A 25,558-nucleotide genomic window follows, 5' to 3' on the forward strand; every position below is an offset into this window, starting at 1 on the left:
TTTGTGAAGATGGTAGGAATTTTCAAAGATTAAAAAACACCAAAAAAAAAATTGTAGAAGTCGAAGTCACAAAAGAATCTGTTGGTAATTTCCGAAGATTCTATAGTCTCGGGCTAAAATTTTCAAAATATTGTGTTACAAATTCAATTTTTTTAATATTCCAAAAATTGCCTCCTATAATTGACTCATATCATTTTTGAGATTCTAAAAAAATGGTAGGAATTTTAGAAAAAAAAATGGAAGCTACTTCTAATTCTCAAAAGCACTATGGTCCCATACCAAGATTTTCCAAATATTTTGTTTCAAATTTAAATTTTCAAAATTGCCTAAAATTTGCCTTATTTCATTTATTTTGGAGATTCTCGAAAAACGATAAGAAGACTAAGCTTTTCAAAATATCCTGTTTCAATATCAAATTTTTAAAATACCCCAAAATGTGCCAAAGATCATTTTAGTGATTCTGGAAAAATGGTAGGTATATTTTCGAACCAATAAAATTTGCCATTTTATTCGTTCTGGAAAAATCAAAATTCCCAAAAAATTCAGGCAGATTTCGAGGAGCTGATTCCAAAAATATAGCGTGTTTAAAGATCGTAAAAATTGACATATTTCCAATGGCGAATTTTGTTTCCGAAAATTTTTCGATTCCAAAAATATAGCGTATATAAGGCCCGGTGCAAGATTTGGAAATTATTCGGTTGGAAAACCAATTTTTTTGGAAAATCGTAAAAATCGCCATATTTCACTTGGTGATTCTGGAAAGTAGCTTCTGGAAGTTAAAATCTTCAAGAAAATGTCTTTGGTTGAAATGGTCCAAAATGGGTCGAAATTTTCAAAAAAGGGTGGTATTGAAAAATTTTATTTTTGGAAAAATTGCCGAAAAATTCCCAAAAAATTCAGGGATATAGATTTCGATGCACTGATTTCAAAAATATACCTAGTGTGTTGAAACCTTGGTACAAGATTTTGGAATTGTTCGGTTTGAAATCAAATTTTTTTGGAAAACCGTAAAAATTGACATATTTCCATTGGCGATTCTAGAAGAGCTTCTGGAAGTCGAAATTATTTTGATACTGAAGCTGTCATTTCGTGTCCACACCCTTAAAAACGACACAATACACCAAGGCACTCTATTTATTTTGGTAAAAATTGCGGTGCACGTATTGGTCGTAATTTTTGAAGAGAAAAATTTTCGATCGTGCGTAATTCGGGCGACGTCGCGAGAGTGTAATTACTCGTGCGAAATAATTTCGGGAGTTAACACATTGTACTTCTGGAGCGTTCTCTGTGGCAAAGTTCGTCAAGTCGCCTCCGGCGAGCCTTATTATTGAATAAACGCGAATGTACGGCACAAAGAAAGGATTATTCTGTCTGCCTCACATAATAACGAACTCTTGTTAGGTTAATTGCATCTGTGCGGTTTTACATAATATCAGACGTCGCGCTCGTCGCACTTGGCTATTTATGGAGAATCCTGAGGGTTCGAGAAAAACCAGGATTAGGGTAGAATTTCTAATTTGACGCGTCAAGATTACCCGAGTAAATGTAATTTGGGAGGGATATTCGAATATGTCTATAACTCGATCGGATGTATCAATTTAGCGGATTCGGGGAAAGGTAGCGCCCGATAAAGGATCGCCTTATACAGGGAATATCGGGAACGAAGGGTATTTAAGCACGCACCTGTTCGGAGTCCCGGTGATAAGCTCATCTGTCATAAGTGGTCTGGACCCAAGGGTGGCTCTCCTGCAACAACCCATTGCATAAAACAGACGCTTATGTTAATCTTGGCTGTGTTTTCCTGCAGTCCTGCGCTTGATGAATAATGCAGCAGAAAGTGGATGCGGCGACCCGACAGGAGCCCGACCGGTGGGATTTAGCAGGTGCAGGACCATTGATTAATGGGACTGTTGCGATCGCAGTCACCATACTAATAAGCACACATCAGATGTTTCATCGCCACGCCAATATTTACCCGCGAAATGAGCATTTAACCAAAACAAATCGCAAAGTGCCAGTCGTCCGTCAATAAGCCCGATTTATTTTTAATTTAGCTCGCATTCGAAAAATCGCAAAAAATCCGCGATTCCCATTCCGAAGATTTGCTCTGACCAAACAAATTTAAATGAATTGTTTTGTTGATTTTTCCGTATAACGATGTTCTTCGGTTAGTAGGGTTGTTGATGATGCTAAACACACACAGCCGGAGGCGGCTATCGATTTCATTCAAAATTGAAACTGGAGTTTTGGGAAGCATTAATAATTTTGGCCATTTTGGAGTGCACGAGTTTGGTTTATTGTTTGATGGCGAGATAATTATTGATAAGGCCGCAACTCACCCTCTGACTTTCGTTTCACATTCAAACCACTAAATAATTCGCAAATCCTGGCTGCACTTTCGTATCCCACCTGCTGCGCCTTTAAAATCCCCCAACGTCTTCTCCGACTTTCCCCTCACGTCTCCCACCAATATGAAACATCATTACAGCCCCGTACTCAACTTTAATGTGGTTAGTTGAATTCGAAAAGGTCGCATTTCAAGCTCCACTAGTCAGAGGCGACGTCTGGAATGCGAGATATGACAGTGACGTCTCCTTCAGGCTTGTGTGTTGGCAGGCCTGCACAAAACCAAGACAAGTGACACTGTCTCAACCCGGACCCTTATCTCGCTCCGCTGCATCACTAATAGTTAATTGCGCACAAAGGGCGCTCGTCGCCAGCTTTGTTTAATAACGGCGAGGGCCAAAAATCGCTAAGATTTGTTGTAGGGTTATTGTTGCTAAAAGTTGGTAATTAGGAAAATGCAAATGGCGGGGGGTGGGGTGGGGCGACGCGGGGGACTCGCTTTCGTTTTTAAATTCCAATATGGATTAAATTAAAAGTTTCGGGCGTCTAGAGCGTACCTGGATTTGCCTCACTTCCAAATCCTCGAAATATTAAAATGAGACTTTATAAGGCGCTAATGAAATTGAATCTTAAATTCGGGGGCGGTAAGTTGGTCGGCGGGAAGGATGGGCGGCAAGGGCGTACTTAGATTAATACGAAGCGATACTATAAGAGGACTACTAATAATTAATCTAATTAATTAGTTCATTAATCCACCTGTCATATACTAATTCTGGCTCACTTTATGAGGCAACGTTCATTTTCTCTTCTTCGCTTTATTCACATCAAGCTGCTTCAGTCGGTTTATTGCATGTTTTACTTCAAGCGGTTAATTTTTACTACTTGGACGTCCGTCTGTCTGTCTGTCCGTCTGTCTGTCTGCCATCTGTCCGGATATTTATTAGATACATAATAAAATAAATGTTATAAGTGTATTAGGAATATTGTGTAGATGATCTCGTCTCCAAAATTTACGTTAGTAAAGATTATTTCAATTTTATAGAAAAATTGGTCGAAAGTTGTTTCAACAGAACTTCCCTCACACCTATAAAGTACAATGAAACATATTTTTAATCATTTTCGAGTTAATTTTTTTTTACACAATTTTGGATTGGTGCAGTGTATTTTCTTTCTTTTTTAATTTTTTTCACCTGTTTAAGCAAATCTAAAAAATTTGAATGCAATAATTTTTCCATTTTTCAATGTTTCAGTTTCCAATTTCTCGTTATTTGAACTTTAATTTTCTCTCAATTTCTTTTTCCCGATTTTTTTATTTTCACTTTCTCAGTTTTATATAATAATTATTCGTTTTTTCATTTCAATTGCTGAATTTTCCATTTTTAAAATTTTTCAATTTTGCAATTTTTGGATTTCTCAGTTATTCGATTCTCCAATTTCTTTAATTGTCAACTTTTCGATTTTGCAATATTCCCTTTTTTCGATTTTTAAGTTCGTCAATTTTTAATCTTTCGAATTTTGATTTTTTCCATTTTTACTTCCCGAGCGTAAGCGAAGTACTTGCTCAGATAAGACTGATTTTGGTAAATGCCATACCCAAAAAAAAAAGAAAAATCGAATAAATGAAAAAGTTAAAATCCAGTCATTGAAAAATGGAAAAATTCCAAAACCGTAAAACTGAAAAAGTGATTTTTTTAAATTATGCTGATTAATTAGAAAAATTGCCAGTCAAAAATTGCAGATCGAGAAATTGAAAAATCAAAAAAAGATAAATTTCATATTGAAAAAAAGAAAAATTATAAAATAAGAACATTGAATAACTGAAAAATTGAAAAAATAAAAAAAAGTAAAAAGCCGAAACGAAAAATTCCGATATGAAAAATTGGAAAACCGAAAAAGTGAAAAATTAAAATTTCATTAAAAACTCGTGAAATTGGAAATCGACTGAGTCCTTAAAAAATAAATGTACAATCAGATTTAGGAATTTAACTCAATTTATTCAAAGGATTCAAAAAATTTTAAAGATTATAAAAGTTCTGGAGGTTCTGAGGTTTCTGACGATTCTAAACATTCCATGGATTCCAAGGGTTGCAAAGTTTCCAATGATACCAAAGATACTAAAGGTTCTAAAGAGTCCAAAGATTCTAAAGATTCTAACGATTCTAAATATTATGAAGATTCTGAGGATTTTAAGGAATTGAAGAAACACAAGATTTCTAAGGATTTGAGCGATTCAGTGAATTGCAAGGATTCCAAAAATTCCAAAGAATCCAAGAATTCTAAAGATTCAGTGGATTCACAGGATTCGAACGATTCGAAGGATTTGAAGGATTCCGAAGATCTCAAGGATTCCGAAGATTACCAGGGTTCCAAGAATTCAAAGGATTCTATAGATCATTAAGATTACCATTGTTGTAAGAATTCGAAGGATTCTAAGGATTGCGAAGATTTTTGGGATTTCAAAGATTCCAAAGATTTCAAAGATCCTAAAAATCTATGGATTCTGAAGATTTTAAGGATTCAATATATTCAAAGGATTCAAGAAATTCTAAGCATTATGCAAATTCTGAAAGTTCTGAGATTTCTGACGATTCTAAACATTCCATGGATTCCAAGTATTTGCAAGATTGTGAAAATTTCAAGAATTCGAAAGATTCTGGAGGTTCCAAGGATTGCAGAGATTCCATTGTTTACAAATATTTGGGGAATTGAAAGTCAAAGGATTCTAAATATTATGAAGATTTGAAGAATCGAAGAACTCCAAGGATTCCAAGGATTACATTGCAAGAAATACAAGAATTCTAAGGACTTCAGCGATTCAATGGATTGCAAGGATTCCAAATATTACAAGGATTACAGAGATTCTAGTAAATCCAATGATATATATAATGGATTCGAAGTATTCTAAGAATTCGAATTTTTTGAAGGATTCCAAGGATTCCAAAGATTGGAGAGATTCTAAAGAATCTAAGGACTGTGAAGTCTTCCAACGGGTCAAATTATTCGAAGGATCGGAGAGGTCATACAGCATTCAAAAGATTCTAAAGGCTATAAAGATCCGAGGATTTTAAGGATTGGAAGGATTTCAAGGACTAAATTTCGAGGAATACAAATATTCCCGATTTTTTTATTTTCACTTTCTCAGTTTTATATAATACCTAATTAATCGTTTTTTCATTTCAATTGCTGAATTTTCCATTTTTAAAATTTTTCAATTTTGTAATTTTTGGATTTCTCAGTTATTCGATTCTCCAATTTCTTTGTCAATTTTTTGATTTTGCAATATTCCGTTTTTTCGATTTTTAAGTTGCTCAATTGTTAATCTTTCGAATTTTGAATTTTTCCATTTTTACTTCCCGAGCGTAAGCTGAGAGCGAGATAAGACTGATTTTGGTAAATGCCATATCAAAAAAAAAAAAATGAAAAATCGAATAAATGAAAAAGTTAAAATTCAATCATTGAAATATGGAAAAATTCCAAAACCGTAAATTTGAAAAAGTGATTTTTTTTTAAATTATGGTTATTAATTAGAAAAATTGAACAAACGAAAAATCTAAAATTTTTGCAAAACGAAAGATTTCAAAAACCTAAAAATTGCAGATCGAGAAACTGAAAAATTGATAAATTTCATATTAAAAAAAAGAAAAATTATAAAATAAGAACATTGAATAACTGAAAAATTCAAAAAATAAAACAAACGAAAAATTCCAATATAAAAATGGGAAAACCGAAAAATTAAAATTTCAAAAATTCGTGAAATTGGAAATCGACTGAATCTTTAAAAAATAAATGTCCAATCAGATTTAGGAATTTAACTCAATTTATTCAAAGGATTAAAAAAATTTTAAAGATTATGAAGGTTCTGGAGGTTCTGAGGTTTCTGACGATTCTAAACATTCCATGGATTCTAAGGATTCGAAGGATTGTGAAAATATCAAGAATTCCAAGGATTCCGGATATTCCAAGGATTGCAAAGTTTCCAATGATTCTAAAGATACTAAAGGTTCTAAAGAATCCAAAGATTCTAACGATTCTAAATATTATGAAGATTCTGAGGATTTTAAGGAATTGAAAAATTCGAAGAACTCCAAGGATTGCAAGGATTAGATTCCAAGAAACACAAGATTTCTAAGGATTTGAGCGATTCAGTGAATTGCAAGGATTCCAAAAATTCCAGAGAATCCAAGAATTCTAAAGATTCAGTGGATTCATAGGATTCGAACGATTCGAAGGTTTTGAAGGATTTGAAGGATTCCGAAGATCTCAAGGATTGCGAAGATTTTTGGGATTTCAAAGATTCCAAAGATTTCAAAGATTCTAAAAATCTATGGATTCTGAAGATTTTAAGGATTCAATATATTCAAAGGATTCAAGAAATTCTAAGCATTATGAAGTTTCTGAAAGTTCTGAGATTTCTGACGATTCTAAACATTCCATGGATTCCAAGGATTCGAAAGATTCTGGAGATTCCAAGGACTGCAGAGATTCCATTGTTTACAAATATTTGGGGAATTGAAAGTCAAAGGATTCTAAATATTATGAAGATTTGAAGCATCGAAGAACTCCAAGGATTCCAAGGATTACATTGCAAGAAATACAAGAATTCTAAGGACTTCAGCGATTCAATGAATTGCAAGGATTCCAAATATTACAAGGATCACAAAAATTCTAATAAATCCAATGATACAATGGATTCGAAATATTCTAAGAATTCGAATTTTTTGAAGGATTCCAAGGATTCCAAAGATTTGAGAGATTCTAAAGAATCTAAGGACTGTGAAGTCTCCCAACGGGTCAAATTATTCGAAGGATTCAGAGGATTTTAAGGATTGGAAGGATTCCAAGGACTAAATTTCGAGGAATACAAATATTCCAAATATCTGAAGAATTCGAAGGTTCCAAGATTCTAAGGACTCCAAAGATCCTAATAAATTTAAGGATTCTAAAAATTCAGACGATTAAAAAGAATCAAATAATTCAAAGCAAGCAAAGGATTCTAAAGATTATGAAAATTCTAGGTATTCTGAGGAGTCTGAGGATTCCAAAAATTCAAAGGATTCCGAGGATTCCAAGGGTTCTATGTATTTTGATGATTCCAAAAACTCCAAAGATTCCAGAGATTCGAAAGTTTGTAAAGGATCGTAAGGATTTTAAAAATTCAAGATTCAAAGAATCCAAAGGATTCAAAGGATTCTATAGATTCCAAAAATTTTAAATATTGTAAAGATTCTAAATATTCTAGGGGTTCTAAGAATTCAAAGCATTGAAATTATTAAGAGGATGCAAAGCATTCTAAGAATTCAAAGAATTCGTAACAGTCAGAAGAATGAAAAGATTTAAAGGAGTTTAAATATTACGAAGATTCTGGGAAATCTATGGAATCGGAGAATTCGAAAAGGTTAAAGATTAGATTCCAAGAATTCCAAGTATTCCAAGGATTAGCAGGATTTCTAAGATTTCAAAAATTCGAAGGATTCTAAGAATTCCAAGTATTCCGAAGATTCCAAGAATTCCAAAAATTCTAAAGAATCTAATGATGCTAAAGATTGAAAAATCTAAATGACTCAAACCTCTGAAAGGTTTCAAAGTATTCAAAGGATTCAAAGGATTCTAAAGATTCAAGGGATCCTAAGATGGTTAAGATTCTGATTATTTTAAGAATTCGAAGGATTAAAAGGATTTTAAGAAATGTTTGAATTCTGGGAATTTTAAGGATCTAAAATATTCAAAGGATTATGAAGATTCTGAGGATTCTGAGGTTTCTGACGATTTTAAAAATTCGAAGGATTGCAAGGATTGGAAGGATTGCGAAAATTCCAAGAATTGGAAGGATTCCAAAAATTCCAATGATTTCAAAGATTCTAAAGGTTCTAGAGAATCTCAAGATTCTAAAAATTCTAAATATTCTGAAGATTTATAGAATTCAAACGAGTCAAAGTATTCTAAACATTATGTAGATTTTGATGATTTTAAAGGTTCTAAAGATTTCAAGAAGTTCAACAATTCAATGAGTTGCTAGGATTCCAAAAATTCTAAAGAATCCAAGGATTCTAAAGATTCAATGGATTTATAGGATTCCATGTATTCGAAGGTTTTGAAGGATTCCGAAGGTCTCAAGGATTACAAAAAGATGATTAAGATTTTGATTACAATATAATAATATAATAACAATATAATACAAGGATTCCATGAACTTCGACGATTCAGTGAATAGCAATGATTCCAAATTTTACAGGAATCACAAAAATTTAAATAAATCCAAGGATTCGAAGGATTCCGAAGGTAGGTACTACAGATTCTAAAAGTTCTAAAGATGCCACAAATTTTAAAAGCCTCCTACATTTTTTTGGGGACGGCTTTGAAAAGGAATGGACGCGGAAACGAGATTAGGAAAGTTTTTGACAGTTGAGAACTAGACGGAAAGGCAGGTTAATAATTTCGAAGGAGAGGTCCTAAAAAAATTTGCTAAAAGACACGAAACTGAAGTTGTTTTTAAGGTTTTGCTTTAGAAGATTGAGTTAATCAGCGCTAGAGCTACGTTCCGTTTCAGATGGCGATACAATTGCTCGATATCAACAAGATGGTGCCATAGCCCACGCAGCTGGAACCACAATAATAATAATAATAATAAAAATAATTTAAATAATTTCAAGTTTGAAGTTTCTTGTTGTGAAAATATGACAAGGTATATTAAAAAAAAATGACTTGCTAACATAAGTCTTATTTTGGGAAATGACATATCCTCTGAGAAAATATGGGGCGGGTGGGCGGGGCTAGTGTTTGTTAAAATAAAACCGGCCCTCTATTTTCTCAAAGGATATGGTCATTTGAGAAAATAGAGGGGGGTGGTCGGGGCTAACACTTGGTAAGATAAGACTGATTTTGTCAAATGACATATCTTCGGAGTCCTTCGAATCCATTGAATCTTTTGTATGCTTGGATTTATTTAAATTTTTGTGATTCCTGTGAAATTTGGAATCATTGCAATTCACTGAATCGTCGAAGTTCATGGAATCCTTGTATTTTATTGTAATTATATTATTATAATGTAATCAAAATCTTAATCATCTTTTTGTAATCCTTGAGACCTTCGGAATCCTTCAAATCCTTCAAAACCTTCGAATACATGGAATCCTATAAATCCATTGAATCTTTAGAATCCTTGGATTCTTTAGAATTTTTGGAATCCTAGCAACTCATTGCATTGTTGAACTTCTTGAAATCTTTAGAACCTTCAAAATCATCAAAATCTTCATAATGTTTAGAATACTTTGACTCGTTTGAATTCTATGAATCTTCAGAATATTTAGAATTTTTAGAATCTTTAGATTCTCTTGAACCTTTAGAATTTTTGAAATCATTGGAATTTTTGGAATCCTTCGAATCTCCGGAATCCTCCCAATTCTTGGAATTTTCGCAATCCTTCCAATCCTTGGAATCCTTAAAATTTTTAAAATCGTCAGAAACCTCAGAATCCTCAGAATCTTCATAATTCTTTCAATATTTTAGATCCTTGAAATTCCCAGAATCCAAACATTTCTTAAAATCCTTTTAATCCTTCGAATTCTTAAAATAATCAGAATCTTAATCATCTTAGGATACCTTGAATCTTTAGAATCCTTTGAATCCTTTGAGTACTTTGAATCCTTTCAGAGGTTTGAGTCCTTTAAATTTTTCAATCTTTAGCATCATTAGATTCTTTAGAACTTTTGGAATTCTTGGAATCTTCGGAATACTTACTATGCTTTGCATCCTCTTAATAATTTCAATGCTTTGAATTGTTAGAACCCCTAGAACATTTAGAATCTTTACAATATTTAAAATTTTTGAAATTTTTGGAATCTTTGGAATCTTTGGATTCTTTAAAATCCTTCGAATCCTTGGAGTTCTTGGAATCCACTGAATCTTTAGAATCCTTTGAATCCTTTGGATTCTTTGAATCTTGAAGTTTTAAAATCCTTACGATCCTTTAGAAACTTGCGAATCTCTGGAATCTTTGAAGTCTTTGGAAACCTCAAAATCCGTAGAATCCTTGGAATCCTCGGAATCCTTTGAATTTTTGGAATCCTCAGACTCCTCAGAATACCTAGAATTTTCATAATCTTTAGAATCCTTTGCTTGCTTTGAATTATTTGATTCTTTTTAATCCTCTGAATTTTTAGAATCCTTAAATTAATTAGGATCTTTGGAGTCCTTAGAATCTTGGAACCTTTGAATTCTTCAGATATTTGGAATATTTGTATTCCTCGAAATTTAGTCCTTGAAATCCTTCCAATCCTTAAAATCCTCGGATCTTCATAGCCTTTAGAATCTTTTGAATGCTGTATGACCTCCAAACCCTTCGAATAATTTGACCCGTTGGGAGACTTCACAGTCTTTAGAATCTCTCCAATCTTTGGAATCCTTGGAATCCTCCAAAAAATTCGAATTCTTAGAATACTTCGAATCCATTGTATCATTGGATTTATTAGAATTTTTGTGATCCTTGTAATATTTGGAATTCTTGCAATTCATTGAAGTCCTTAGAATTCTTGTATTTCTTGCAATATAATCCTTGGAATCCTTGGAGTTCTTCGATGCTTCAAATCTTCATAATATTTAGAATCCTTTGACTTTCAATTCCCCAAATATTTGTAAACAATGGAATCTCTGCAGTCCTTGGAACCTCCAGAATCTTTCGAATTCTTGAAATTTTCACAATCTTGCGAATCCTTGGAATCCATGGAATGTTTAGAATCGTCAGAAATCTCACAATTTTCAGAATCTTCATAATGCTTAAAATTTCTTGAATCCTTTGAATATATTGAATCCTTAAAATCTTCAGAATCCATAGATTTTTAGAATCTTTGAAATCTTTGGAATCTTTGAAATCCCAAAAATCTTCGCAATCCTTAGAATCCTTCGAATTCTTACAACAATCGTAATCTTAATGATCTATAGAATCCTTTGAATTCTTGGAACCCCGGTAATCTTCGGAATCCTTGAGATCTTCGGAATCGTTCGAATCCTATGAATCCACTGAATCTTTAGAATTCTTGGATTCTCTGGAATTTTTGGAATCCTTGCAATTCACTGAATCGCTCAAATCCTTAGAAATCTTGTGTTTCTTGGAATTTAATCCTTGCAATCCTTGGAGTTCTTCGAATTCTTCAATTCCTTAAAATCTTCAGAATCTTCATAATATTTAGAATCGTTAGAATCTTTAGAATCTTTGGATTCTTTAGCACCTTTAGTATCTTTGGAATCATTGGAAACTTTGCAATCCTTGGAATATCCGGAATCCTTGGAATTCTTGAAATTTTCACAATCCTTCGAATCCGTGGAATCCAAGGAATGTTTAGAATCGTCAGAAACCTCAGAACCTCCAGAACCTTCATAATCTTTAAAATTTTTTGAATCCTTTGAATAAATTGAGTTAAATTCCTAAATCTGATTGGACATTTATTTTTTAAGGACTCAGTCGATTTCCAATTTCACGAATTTTTGAAATTTTAATTTTTCAGTTTTTCGGTTTTCCCATTTTTATATTAGAATTTTTCGTTTGTAATAATAATAATAAAAATAATTTAAATAATTTCAAGTTTGAAGTTTCTTGTTGTGAAAATATGACAAGGTATATTAAGAAAAAAAGTACTTGCTAACATAAGTCTTATTTTGGGAAATGACATATCCTATGAGAAAATAAGGGACGGGTGAGCAGGCTTAGTATTTGTTAAAATAAAACCGGCCCTCTATTTTCTCAGGATGGATGGCACTTGCCAACATCAGTCTTATCTTAGTTAATACTAGCCCCGCCCACCCACCCTCTATTTTCTCAGAGGATATGTCATTTACCAAAATCAGTCTTATCTTACCAAGTGTTAGCCCCGCCCACGCACCCTCTATTTTCTCAAATGACCATATACTTTGAGAAAATAGGGGCGGGTAGGCGGGGCTAATACTTGGTAAGATAAGACTGATTTTGTCAAATGACATATCTTCGGAATCCTTCGAATCCATTGAATCTTTCGTATCCTTGGATTTATTTAAATTTTTGTGATTCCTGTGAAATTTGGAATCATTGCAATTCACTGAATCGTCGAAGTTCATCGAATCCTTGTATTTTATTGTAATTATATTATTATAATGTAATCAAAATCTTAATCATCTTTTTGTAATCCTTGAGACCTTCGGAATCCTTCAAATCCTTCAAAACCTTCGAATACATGGAATCCTATAAATCCATTGAATCTTTAGAATCCTTGGATTCTTTAGAATTTTTGGAATCCTAGCAAGTCATTGCATTGTTGAACTTCTTGAAATCTTTAGAACCTTTAAAACCATCAAAATCTTCATAATGTTTAGAATACTTTGACTCGTTTGAATTCTATGAATCTTCAGAATATTTAGAATTTTTAGAATCTTTAGATTCTCGAGAACCTTTAGAATTTTTGAAATCATTGGAATTTTTGGAAACCTTCGAATCTCCGGAATCCTTCCAATTCTTGGAATTTTCGCAATCCTTCCAATCCTTGGAATCCGTCGAATTTTTAAAATCGTCAGAAACCTCAGAATCCTCAGAATCTTCATAATTCTTTCAATATTTTAGATCCTTGAAATTCCCAGAATCCAAACATTTCTTAAAATCCTTTTAATCCTTCGAATTCTTAAAATAATCAGAATCTTAATCATCTTAGGATCCCTTGAATCTTTAGAATCCTTTGAATCCTTTGAATACTTTGAAACCTTTCAGAGGTTTGAGTCCTTTAAATTTTTCAATCTTTAGCATCATTAGATTCTTTAGAACTTTTGGAATTCTTGGAATCTTCGGAATACTTACTATGCTTTGCATCCTCTTAATAATTTCAATGCTTTGAATTCTTAGAACCCCTAGAATATTTGGAATCTTTACAATATTTAAAATTTTTGAAATTTTTGGAATCTTTGGAATCTTTGGATTCTTTAAAATCCTTCGAATCCTTGGGTTCTTGGAATCCACTGAATCTTTAGAATCCTTTGAATCCTTTGGATTCTTTGAATCTTGAAGTTTTAAAATCCTTACGATCCTTTAGAAACTTTCGAATCTCTGGAATCTTTGAAGTTTTTGGAAACCTCAAAATCCGTAGAATCCTTGAAATCCTCGGAATCCTTTGAATTTTTGGAATCCTCAGACTCCTCAGAATACCTAGAATTTTCATAATCTTTAGAATCCTTTGCTTGCTTTGAATTATTTGATTCTTTTTAATCCTCTGAATTTTTAGAATCCTTAAATTAATTAGGATCTTTGGAGTCGTTAGAATCTTGGAACCTTCGAATTCTTCAGATATTTGGAATATTTGTATTCCTCGAAATTTAGTCCTTGAAATCCTTCCAATCCTTAAAATCCTCGGATCTTCATAGCCTTTAGAATCTTTTGAATGCTGTATGACCTCCAAATCCTTCGAATAATTTGACCCGTTGGGAGACTTCACAGTCTTTAGAATCTCTCCAATATTTGGAATCCTTGGAATCCTTCAAAAAATTCGAATTCTTAGAATACTTCGAATCCATTGTATCATTGGATTTATTAGAATTTTTGTGATCCTTGTAATATTTGGAATCCTTGCAATTCATTGAATCGCTGAAGTCCTTAGAATTCTTGTATTTCTTGCAATGTAATCCTTGGAATCCTTGGAGTTCTTCGATGCTTCAAATCTTCATAATATTTAGAATCCTTTGACTTTCAATTCCCCAAATATTTGTAAACATTGGAATCTCTGCAGTCCTTGGAACCTCCAGAATCTTTCGAATTCTTGAAATTTTCACAATCTTGCGAATCCTTGGAATCCATGGAATGTTTAGAATCGTCAGAAATCTCAGATTTTCAGAATCTTCATAATGCTTAAAATTTCTTGAATCCTTTGAATATATTGAATCGTTAAAATCTTCAGAATCCATAGATTTTTAGAATCTTTGAAATCTTTGGAATCTTTGAAATCTTTGGAATCTTTGAAATCCCAAAAATCTTCGCAATCCTTGAGATCTTCGGAATCCTTCAAATCCTTCAAAACCTTCGAATCGTTCGAATCCTATGAATCCACTGAATCTTTAGAATTCTTGGATTCTCTGGAATTTTTGGAATCCTTGCAATTCGCTGAATCGCTCAAATCCTTAGAAATCTTGTGTTTCTTGGAATCCAATCCTTGCAATCCTTGGAGTTCTTCGAATTCTTCAATTCCTTAAAATCCTCAGAATCTTCATAATATTTAGAATCGTTAGAATCTTTGGATTCTTTAGAACCTTTAGTATGTTTGGAATCATTGGAAACTTTGCAATCCTTGGAATTCTTGAAATTTTCACAATCCTTCGAATCCTTGGAATCCATGGAATGTTTAGAATCGTCAGAATCGTCAGAAACCTCAGAACCTTCATAATCTTTAAAATTTTTTGAATCCTTTGAATAAATTGAGTTAAATTCCTAAATCTGATTGGACATTTATTTTTTAAGGACTCAGTCGATTTCCAATTTCACGAATTTTTGAAATTTTAATTTTTCAGTTTTTCGGTTTTCCCATTTTTCATATTAGAATTTTTTGTTTCGGTTTTTTACTTTTTTTTATTTATTCAATTTTTCAGTTATTCAATGTTCTTATTTTATAATTTGTCTTTTTTTCAATATGAAATTTATCTTTTTTTGATTTTTCAGTTTCTCGATCTGCAATTTTTAGATTTTTAAAATTTTTGGTTTTTTCAAAAGTTTTAGGTTTTTCGTTTGTTCAATTTTTGACTGGCAATTTTTCTAATGAATAGTCATAATTTAAAAAAATCACTTATTCAACCTTACGGTTTTGGAATTTTTCCGTTTTTCAATGACTGGATTTTAACTTTTTCATTTATTCGATTTTTCTTTTTTTTATGGATACTTCGCTTACGCTCGGGAAGTAACAATCGAAAAAATCAAAATTCGAAAGATTAAAAATTGACGAACTTGAAAATTGGAAATTTGAAAAATTTTGAAAATGGAAAATTCAGCAATTGAAATGAAAAAAGAATAATTATTATTATATAAAACTGAGAAAGTGAAAATTAAAAAATCGGGAAAAAGAAAAATAAAAAATCGAAAAATTATAAATTGAGAAACTGAAAAATCGAAAAATGAAAAATTTAATATCTAAAAATTGCAGGTCGAAAAATTGAAAAACAAAAACTGAAGAATTCGGAAATCGAGAAAAATGGAAAAATTGAAAAATCATTGCATTGACATTTGATTTTGCTTAAACAGGTGGTTCAAAAAAATTAATGAATGAGTCGATTTATAAATACTAGGGCGGGTGGGTGGCCCTAGTATTTGTTAAAATAAATCCCGCCCTCTATTTTCTCAGAGGGTATGGCATTTTCCAAAATCAGTCTTATGTTAGCAAGTACACTAGCAAGTACTACCCTCTGAGAAAATAGAGTTTTAAATTTTTACAAAAATTCTGGATTTCTGTTTTTGTTATAAATTTTGGAAAAGATGTCATCCCATTGGTGGTGTGGGTGTTTAGCGCAATTTTTGTTAGCGTTTAACCCTCTACATGATATTCCTAATACACAATACATACAAAATGTGACAACAATCGGTGCAGTAGTTGTCTAATAAAAAGGGGTACAGACACCAAATAGACAGACAGACAGACAGACAGACGGACGGAGGGAAACAGGGACCACTTTTTTCGTACTCTTAGCTTACGTTCAGGAAATAAAAATCTTGAATAGTTGCTCGCCAATGCTAATCATCACGGGATTTTGCTTTTCACAGTTCCGAAACAAAGCGACAGACCACTAAAAAAAAATATCCGTCCATCTCTGCCAAAATTTCTTAAGAGATCAACTTCATGAACGAGGAAAATTCTGTGTAATTTTAATGGCAGCGGAAAGGCCGTCGTCGTATTTGAATGGCACGTTTTTCGTTCGAAAAACGTAGCGAAAGATCCACAAATCTGCCGCCGATATTGGCGGAGCCCTGTCGTAGCTTTATGTATATCTCATTACTTATTCAAGAAAGATTTCTCTATCCGCAGTTATTGAAATATTCAGGATGCGAGTTTCCTTACCCTCGCTCTGCGTTTACTTATTTATGAATCGGAATTTTAAGTAATATTTCTTGCGTTTTTATACAACCTTCTCCGTTGTAACGAGGAAAAAGAATAAAGTCAATATTTGAACAAGCACACAAAGGGGGATAAGTTGAATAAAGCTCCGTTATTGGAAGGACAATATTTAAATATTTGGCATACACATGGTTTATTGTGGGGAAAGATGTAATATAAGAGGGACGCGCATGGAATTCGAGCCACAAAGGCCACTCACTGCATTTGCGAGTTATTTAGTCGGCGGATTCGCTCCAAACACAAAAATTAAAAACTGTCCGCCACGAATTTAGTAGGTACGCGACTCCTCGTTGTTTACCGCGCTCCCTCAAACAGCAATTCGCTAATTTATGATGCGTCTCGGAAATTCGCCGATCGTAAACATAGTAAAACAGGTGTAATATAAAAATTTATGACGGCGTTAGGGGCTATCGTGGACAAAGCGGGATTATTTGGACAATTTTAATGCAATAAAAAAATGATTTATCGCCCCTTTTGTGTTTTTGTGTATCGTCGTCGTCGTAGTCCCGGATTGGCGGCGTCGCAGGCCCCGAGGAACCAACCTAATAACATTTATACTTGGGAAAAAAATTAAACAAACACGCCTGGTAATGAAGTGGTTTAATTAAACAATTTCGACGTCGAGTGCGGGCTGGGACGCACCCTCGTCGAGGGGCGATTATTTATAGCATTAATATGTTTGTAGCACTGAGTGAAGCTAATCTTCTACACTATTTCACCAAAATTACGACATTCGCAACTATTAATTATCAAAATCGCGCAATAACTGGATTGAAATAACGAATGGGGGGTGTTTGTTATCGTTCTTTCATTTATCACTGGGGCTTTGTTTTGGGATTGTGATTGTGTGCCGATAGTTGCGGGGCGTAATTGAAAAAGCGCACGAGGGGGGAGGGTTTGAGTGATTTATTGCGGGGGGGAGGACAAATTTGTGTTGTTTTTCAGGTTCACAACAAAGCCCGAAGTTGCTGTGAAAACATCTGCTCCGGTTTGAATTTAACACGACGGGTGTTTGAATTTGGCGCGCACAGGCGGGAGCCAATCAGACGACAAGGCTGCATACGTCACTGGCATTTTCCAACTACTAAAATCTTGAAACAAAGCAATTTGATAGATTTTATTTTTGGATTTGATTTTAAATTAAAATCTATTTTACTTTATTATTTATTTGTGAGACTTCAGCAACTACAACATTAAATTAATAACTGTTCGGTTAAATAAGGAATGCTTAGTAAAAACCCTACGTGCTAAGTATAAAAATTGGTCGAAGGTTATTTCGACAGAACTTCCCTCGCCCGTCAAGTGCAGCACAACAAACAATACTCCCGCAGAAGGCGCAAATTGAAAAATGAAGTATACTTAAAATAGACAACAAATCGGAAAAATCAAAATCTTTAAAGATCGAAAAATCAAAACACCCAAAAATCGAAACATTAAATAATCAAAAAATTAAAATATCTGAAAATTGAAAATCCAGAAACTGAAAAGTTCTCAATATTTAAATCCTGAAAAATTGAGTATTGAAAACTTGAAAAATTGAGAAATCCAAACATCAAAAAATAGTAAAATCGAAAAATGTAAAATTTAAAAAATGGAAAAATTGAAGAATTGGGACATCGAAACACCAAAAAAAAAAATCAAAAAAACAAATCTAAAATTAAAAAATCAAAAAATGGAACACCCGAAAAACCAAAAAGTCGAAAAATCGAAACATCGGAATGTTCAAAAACTGAAACATCGAGAAATCCAAACAAACATCAACAGTAGAGGACACAAAAAATCAAAAACTTAACTTAAGAAATCAAATTAGACCAAAATTGAAAAATCGAAAAGTTAATAATTGCAAAATTGAAACATTTTAAATGAAAAAAAATCGGTAAACCGAAAAATTGAAAAATCTAAAAATTAAACAATTTAAAAATCGAAGAATTGGAAAACCAAAAAATCTAAACCAAGAACGTGAAAAATTGAATAATCGACATAACAAAACATCAAGGAAAACAAAAAAATTAACGGAAAATCTAGAACTTAAAAATTGAAAAATTAAAATACCTATCGAAAAATTGAAAAACCCAGAAATCGAAACATCAAAAAATGGAAAAATTGAAGAACCGAAACATTGCAAAATCCTAGAACTGAAATATTGAAAAACTGAAAAATGGAAGGAAAATTGAACAATCGGACAAGTGAAAAAATCCAAAACTGAAACATTTGAAAAATTTAGAAATCGAAAAATTGAAAAATCACAATTGAAGAAAGAATTGAAAAATCGAGAAATTTTCAAAGTACAAAATTTTTGAAGTTCAAAATTTCTGAAGCTTTTTTAATTTTTTTTAAATGTTTAAACCGTTTCAATGTTACTTTCCTTTAATTATTTTCGAATTTGATGAATGTCGAAGTTGTTTTGAAATTTTTGGACAATTCCAAGATTGTGAGTTTTCAGATTTTCAGAAAGTGCAAATTTTTCGAAGTTGTTTAATAATTATTTGTAACTTTTGAAATATGAAGCTTTTTTGTTTTTTTTTTAATTTGTTTTTTTGACAATATTTGAATTTATTTTCATTTATCAAGTCCTAGGAATTAATTTAATTTTCAAAATCTTTGATATTCCAAATCGTTTCAATGTTACTTTCCTTGATGAAACGATGTATTTCAGAAATTAATTTTTTGCCCAGTTTTATGAATTTCGAAATTGTTGTGAAATTTTTTGGCTATTCCGAGATTTTTAGTTTTCAAATTTTCAAAGAGTACAAAATTTTTGGAGTTCAAAATTTCTGAAACTGTTTTAACTTTTTTTAAATGTTTTTTCACAATGTTTGAATTCATTTTCATTTATCAAGTCTTAGGAATTCATTTAATTTTCAAAATCTTTGATATTCCAAACCGTTTCAATGTTACTTTCCTTTGTGAAACAATGTATTTCAGAAATTTAATTATTTCCGAATTTCATGAATTTCGAAGTTGTTTTGAAATTTGTGGACAATTCCGAGGTTGTGAGTTTTCAAATTTTCAGAAAGTGCAAATTTTTCGAAGTTCAAAATTTCTTTAATAATTATTTGTAACTTTTAAAATATGAAGCTTTTTGTTTTTTGACAATATTTGAATTTATTTTCATTTATCAAATCCTATGAATTAACTAAATTTTCAAAATTTTATTTATTTCCCAGTTTTATGAATTTCGAAATTGTTGTGATTTTTTTTTATTGTTTTTTCACAATGTTTGAATTTATTGTTATTTATCAAATCGTAGGAATTAATTTAATTTTCAAAAACTTTGATCTTCCAAATCGTTTCAATGTTACTTTCCTTTGTGAAACAGTGTATTTCAGAAATTTAATTATTTCCGAAGTTGTTTTGAAATTTATTGACAATTACGAGATTGTGAGTTTTCAAATTTTCACTACTCCCCCCCTGAAAACACTCATTGTTGGTTTTTCGCGATATTAACGATGATTCATCAAACTAGAATACTTAAAACCCCAGTTTTAGCCATAACGTCCACATTTCTCCACGTAACGAGAATTTGTAAATCAAAAAATCAGTTAATCGAAAAATTTAGGAACGTCAAAAATTGAAAACTGAAAAATAAAAAAATTTAAAAATCGTAAAACTGAAACATCGGAAAATTGAGAAATCGAAAAATGAAGAAATTCGAAAAACCCAAAATCTGAAGAATCGAGAAATCGAAGAATCGATAAATTGAAAAATCCCAAAGTAATATGTCGAAATATTTAGAAATCGAAATCGAGCAAAACTGAAGTATCGTAAAGTTAATAAATTGAAAAACTGAAAATTTTTGAAAAAAAAATCGTATCAAAAACTAAAAACTCAAAAAATCGAGAAATTGAACAATCAAAAAATCAAAACATTGAAATCCCAGTACGTTGATAAATGGGAAAATTTAAAAAACAAAAATTTTAAAAATCCAAGAATTCAACAATCAAAAAAATCTAAGCCTGAAAACTCAGAAAATCGAATGATCGAGAACTCAAAAAATCAAAGAAAACAAAAAATCTAAAATTTAAAAATTCGACAAATTGAAAAATCATGGAACTGAAAAATTAAACTATCAAAAAATTTAAAAACCAAGAAAACACAATATCAAAAATTTGAAAAATTGAAGAAACGAAATATTGCAAAATTCCAAAGCTGAAAAACCTAAAAATGTAAGGAAAATTAAAGAATCGAAACAGTGAAAAAATCCCAAACTGAAACATTGAAAAATTGAGAAATGGAGAAATGGGAAAATCAAAAAAAATGGTCTAAAGAGTTTAGACAGTACTTCCCTCGCTATCTTATCGCCCACTAGCTAGTATAAGAATAATTTTGGCAAATGATATACCTTCTAAGAAAAAAGAGGGTGGGTGGGCGGGGCTAGTATTTGATAAAATTAGACTGTTTTTGGCAGATGACATACCTTCCAAGAAAACAAGGTATGTCATTTGCCAAAATGATTCTTATACTAGCTAGTGGGTGATAAGATAAAACTAATTTTGGCAGATGACATATCCTCTAAGAAAAGAGAGGGTGGGTGGGCGGGGCTAGTATCTGCTAGGACAAAACTGAATTTGGCAAATGACATACCTTCTAAAAAAAAAGAGGGTGGGTGGGCGGGGCTAGTACCTGCTAAAATTGGGTCGATTTTGGCAAATGACATACCTTTTAAGAAAAGGGAGGGTGGCAAATTTTCGGACATTGTTGAAAAATGGTGGAAAATGTCAAAAGTGCCAAAATGAGTCTTATCTTATCAAATACTAGCCCCACCCACCCACCCTCTGTTTTCTTGGAAGGTATGACATCTGCCAAAAACAGTCTTATCTTATCAAATGCATGCCTATTATGTTTTTTTTCACATTAGATTTCAAAGAATTCGGTTTTGTAGTTCCTGATTAAATCAATAAAATAAATTTGCGCATTTATTAAATTTTTTGAGTCACCCTGTATATCCGAATCCAAAAAATATGAATGGAATGATAAATGACAAGAAGAGACTCATCATATTTTGTACATTTTAGATAGGATTATACGGCAAACTTTTGAGCTGACGTCATCAATTTTTTGGAGGGTATAAGCAAATATATTTTGACTAAAAATTTATTATGCTCTTTATAACCTTAAAAGATTTGCAAGATTTCAAAGCATTGGGTTCTGTAGTTTCCGATTAAATCAATAAAATAAATTTACGCATTCATTAATTTTTGGGGTTATCCTGTATATGCAAATCCAAAAAACATGAATGGAATGATAAATCACAAGAAGAGACTCATCATATTTTATACAATTTAGACAGAATTTATTCTGCAAAATTTTAGGGTGGCGTCATCCATTTTTTAGGAGGGATGAGCAAATATGCTTATGATAAATTTAAAACATTTCCAAGATTTCAAAGCATTCGGTTTTGTAGTTCCTGATTAAATTAATAAAATAAGTTTGCGCATTCATTAAATTTTTTGAGTCACCCTATATATCCGAATCCAAAAAATATGAATGGGATGATAAATTACAAGAAGAGACTCATCATATTTTGTACATTTTAGATAGGATTTATTCAGCAAAATTTTGAGGTGACGTCATCATTTTTTTAGAGGGGATAAGTAAATGTATTGTGATTAAAACGGTCCTGGTTTAATAACAAAAAAATATTGTTCGTCTATGAAACAAGCTCGTCTTAGACAAAGTATTCGTAAGAAAAATATATCGTCAAAAAATGTACGTATGCTGGTCCCGACTGCGATTATGGTTTGAATATTTTTTAGAAAATCCTGTCATGGATGTAGAAGCATTTGTGAAAGCCAAAGAGGTTTTTTTGAGAAAATTATTGGCACATTTTACTTTGGCGCATTATTGCCCGAAATAATTGATTCCAGAAGAAAGAGGAACCTGCCTTTGCGAGAAATTTTTTTTAAATAAATAAAATTTGTTTCTATTTTTTTATGTACTTTAATAATTTATTAGGAGTAGATTGTTCATCACCAAGACTTGCATATTTTTATTATAAATATATTTTGAAAATGATCTCTCGGCAAATGAAAACATATACGAGCACTTTTTTCGAGTAAACAATGAAGGGAGAAGTTACTGGGCGTAGGGCTTTTTTCAAACACCTCCTTTCTGGGATAAGTAGTAGATACACTTAGCTACTTATACGTGTTAAACAAAAGCTGTATTTAATATATTTTTTATTATTATTATAAATATGTTTATTAGTTTTATTAATTAACAAAGTAAAATATATGTTAACAATAATATTACAATGAATTTTTAGTAATCATGTGTATTGAATTCAGGATCCTGAGTGGAGTAAAAATATTATAGTTCCCCAGTTTTAATTCGGTTTTATGATAGTACCTCATTGCGTAAAAGTTAATTTCTTTAACAATAGATTACTACGGCCGGTCCTGGCGCCTTGTTATAAAACTGAGTTCCTTGCCATAAATTAGAAAAGTCAGTCGAGAACTCTAACAATCAGCTTATGGTAGAGCAGGCGATAAGGGTTTTACCTGGAAAATCGTAAATTTTAGTGGCGCTCCTATCGGCAAAGTACTGAACTAACTGCTCAAATTCTGTCGAATTGATACCCATTTTTTTCAATAATTTTTAGTTTTTGTTAAAAACTCTGCTAACCAATAGATCATTAATTTTCCTCTGACATTCCTGTTAAAATTATTCGACGTATTTTGCATTAATTTGTAGTATATTCTGATTTTAATAAACACATTATTATTTAAACAAATTCTAGCACTAACAAACATTTAATGACTCTGCGCCCTGTAAAAAGTGATGTTTTATTCATGTGCGAATTTTCAAGCGATTCTATGATGGTTATGACTCAAAAAACTTGAAAAGAAAACATACAATGGTGCTTTTTTTACGATACTTCTCAGCCATATTTTTTTAATTGATTGAACTGGTCTCTGCGCTCTAGAATATGAAAAAAGCTGCAGTTTCATGTATGATACATCCATATTAACATCATTTTTTCATACAAAAAACAAAAAAAATGTTATACCTCGTCTAGCGAGTCCCCTTAAAAGCAAATTCCTTTAAGATTTCAAACTCGATGACAAACGAGTCTGGACGGACTTTAACCCCAAACACACCCCCGCTTTCCCAACTCGCGCCAAAGCAAACATTGCATTATTAACCGCGCGATGGATGTCACGTCTCCAAGACAAACTCATTAATAACAGCCCCAAAATCACGTTCGATTCGCCGACTTTTTGCCCCTGATCGATGCCGTCTGCCGCTAATTTAGCCGCATTTCAACTACTCGCATCGAAAAATAATTCAACTCATAAATATTTAGCGTGCGAGATTGGCGTCTGTGTTGATGTTTTGGAAAAACTTTCAACAATACCTGAATAATTTGGAATCCAGATTTTTGCGGAGTGCGGCAATTTTTCAGTCGCCGCAGTCGGACAGCGCTCTAAAATCCATGTCTGAAACAAAAACAGGAGATTATTAAGCCCGTCTATTAGTTTATTCGCCTATTAATGTATTATTAATACCGTTTTCTTGTTATTTAGATAAGGGAACAAATTAAATGCGCAGTTCTGTTTTTAAACGCTCTGTATTTTTGCTCGGTAAAAATGATAAATGCTAAGTTATACCTATAATAAATACTCAGTTAAAAAATAAATTCTCAGTAAAAATAATATATGCTTGGTGAAATAGTAGCTGCTTAGTTAAATTAATAACTGTTGGGTTAAATAAGGAATGCTTAGTAAGAACCCTACGTGTTAAATATAAAAATTGGTCGAAGGTTATTTCGACAGAACTTCCCTCGCCCGTCAAGTGCAGCACAACAAATAATACTCCCGCAGAAGGCGCAAATTGAAAAATGAAATATACTTAAAATAGACAACAAATAGGAAAAATCGAAAAATCAAAAACTTTAAAAATCGAAACATTAAAAAATCAAAAAATTAAAATATCTGAAAATTGAAAATCCAGAAATTGAAAAGTTCTCAATATTCAAATCCTGAAAAATTGAGTATTGAAAACTTGAAAAATTGAGAAATCCAAGCATCAATAAATAGTAAAATCGAAAATTAAAAAATCCAAAAATTGAGAAATAAAAGAAAAGAAAAATCAAAAATTTAAAAATTCGAAAAATTGAAAAATTAAAATATCGAAAAATTGAAGAATTGGGAAATCGAAACACCAAAAAAATTAAAAAAACAAAAATCTAAAATTCAAAAATCAAAAAATTGAACACTGGAAAAGCCAAAAAAGAATGTTCAAAACCTGAAACATCGAGAAATCAAAATATCAATAGTAGTGGAGTCAAAAAATAAAAAAATTAAGAAATCAAATTAGACGAAAATTGAAAAATCGAAAAGTTAATAATCGAAAAATTGAAACATTTAAAAAAAAATCGGTAAACCGAAAAATTGAAAAATCTAAAAATCGAGAAATTGAACAATCTAAAAATTAAACAATTTAAAAATCGAAGAATTGGAAAACCAAAAAATCTAAACCGAGAACTTGAAAAATCGAATAATTGACAAATCAAAACATCAAGGAAAACAAAAAAATTAACGGAAAATCTAGAAAAAATTGAAAAATTAAAATACCTATCGAAAAATTGAAAAGCCGAGAAATCGAAACAATGAAAAACTGAAAAATGGAAGGAAAATTGAAAAATCGAAAAAATGAAAAAATTCAAAACTGAAATCTTGAAAAACTGAAAAATGGAAAGAAAATTGAAGAATCGGAAAAGTGAAAAAATCCAAAACTGAAACACTGAAAAATTCAGAAATCGAAAAATTGAAAAATCACAATTGAAGAAAGAATTGAAAAATCGAGAAATAGAGAAATGGGAAAATCAAAAATTCAGTTAATCGAAAAATTGAAAAATGGAAAAATTTAGAACCGTCAAAAATTGAAAACTGAAAAATAAAAAAATTTAAAAATCGTAAAACTGAAATATTGGAAAATTGAGAAATCAAAAAATGAAGAAATTCGAGAAACCGAAAATATGAAAAATCGAGAAATCGAAGAATCGATAAATTGAAAAATCCCAATAATAATACGTCGAAAAATTGAGAAATCGAAATCGAGCAAAACTGAAGTATCGTAAAGCTAATAAATTGAAAAACTGAAAA

General features: G+C 31.7%; 1 protein-coding gene across 1 annotated transcript in view; it reads right to left on the reverse strand.

Annotated features, from left to right (window-relative positions):
* The window catches only part of LOC135125432 (chondroitin sulfate N-acetylgalactosaminyltransferase 1), a 173,690-nt gene that overhangs the window by 85,364 nt on the left and 62,768 nt on the right, over positions 1-25,558 (reverse strand). The window contains exons 2-3 of the mRNA XM_064051053.1: positions 23,809-23,890; positions 1,684-1,746 (exon numbers count right to left, since the gene is read on the reverse strand). Coding sequence (XP_063907123.1) covers positions 1,684-1,718 — 35 coding nt within the window. The 5' untranslated portion in view covers positions 1,719-1,746; positions 23,809-23,890. The remainder of the gene's footprint in view (positions 1-1,683; positions 1,747-23,808; positions 23,891-25,558) is intronic.

The sequence above is a fragment of the Zophobas morio genome, unplaced genomic scaffold (genome assembly GCF_036711695.1).
Source record: "Zophobas morio isolate AGI-343-1 ecotype UQ-CSIRO unplaced genomic scaffold, CSIRO_AGI_Zmor_V1 ptg000008l, whole genome shotgun sequence".
NCBI lineage: Eukaryota > Metazoa > Arthropoda > Insecta > Coleoptera > Tenebrionidae > Zophobas > Zophobas morio.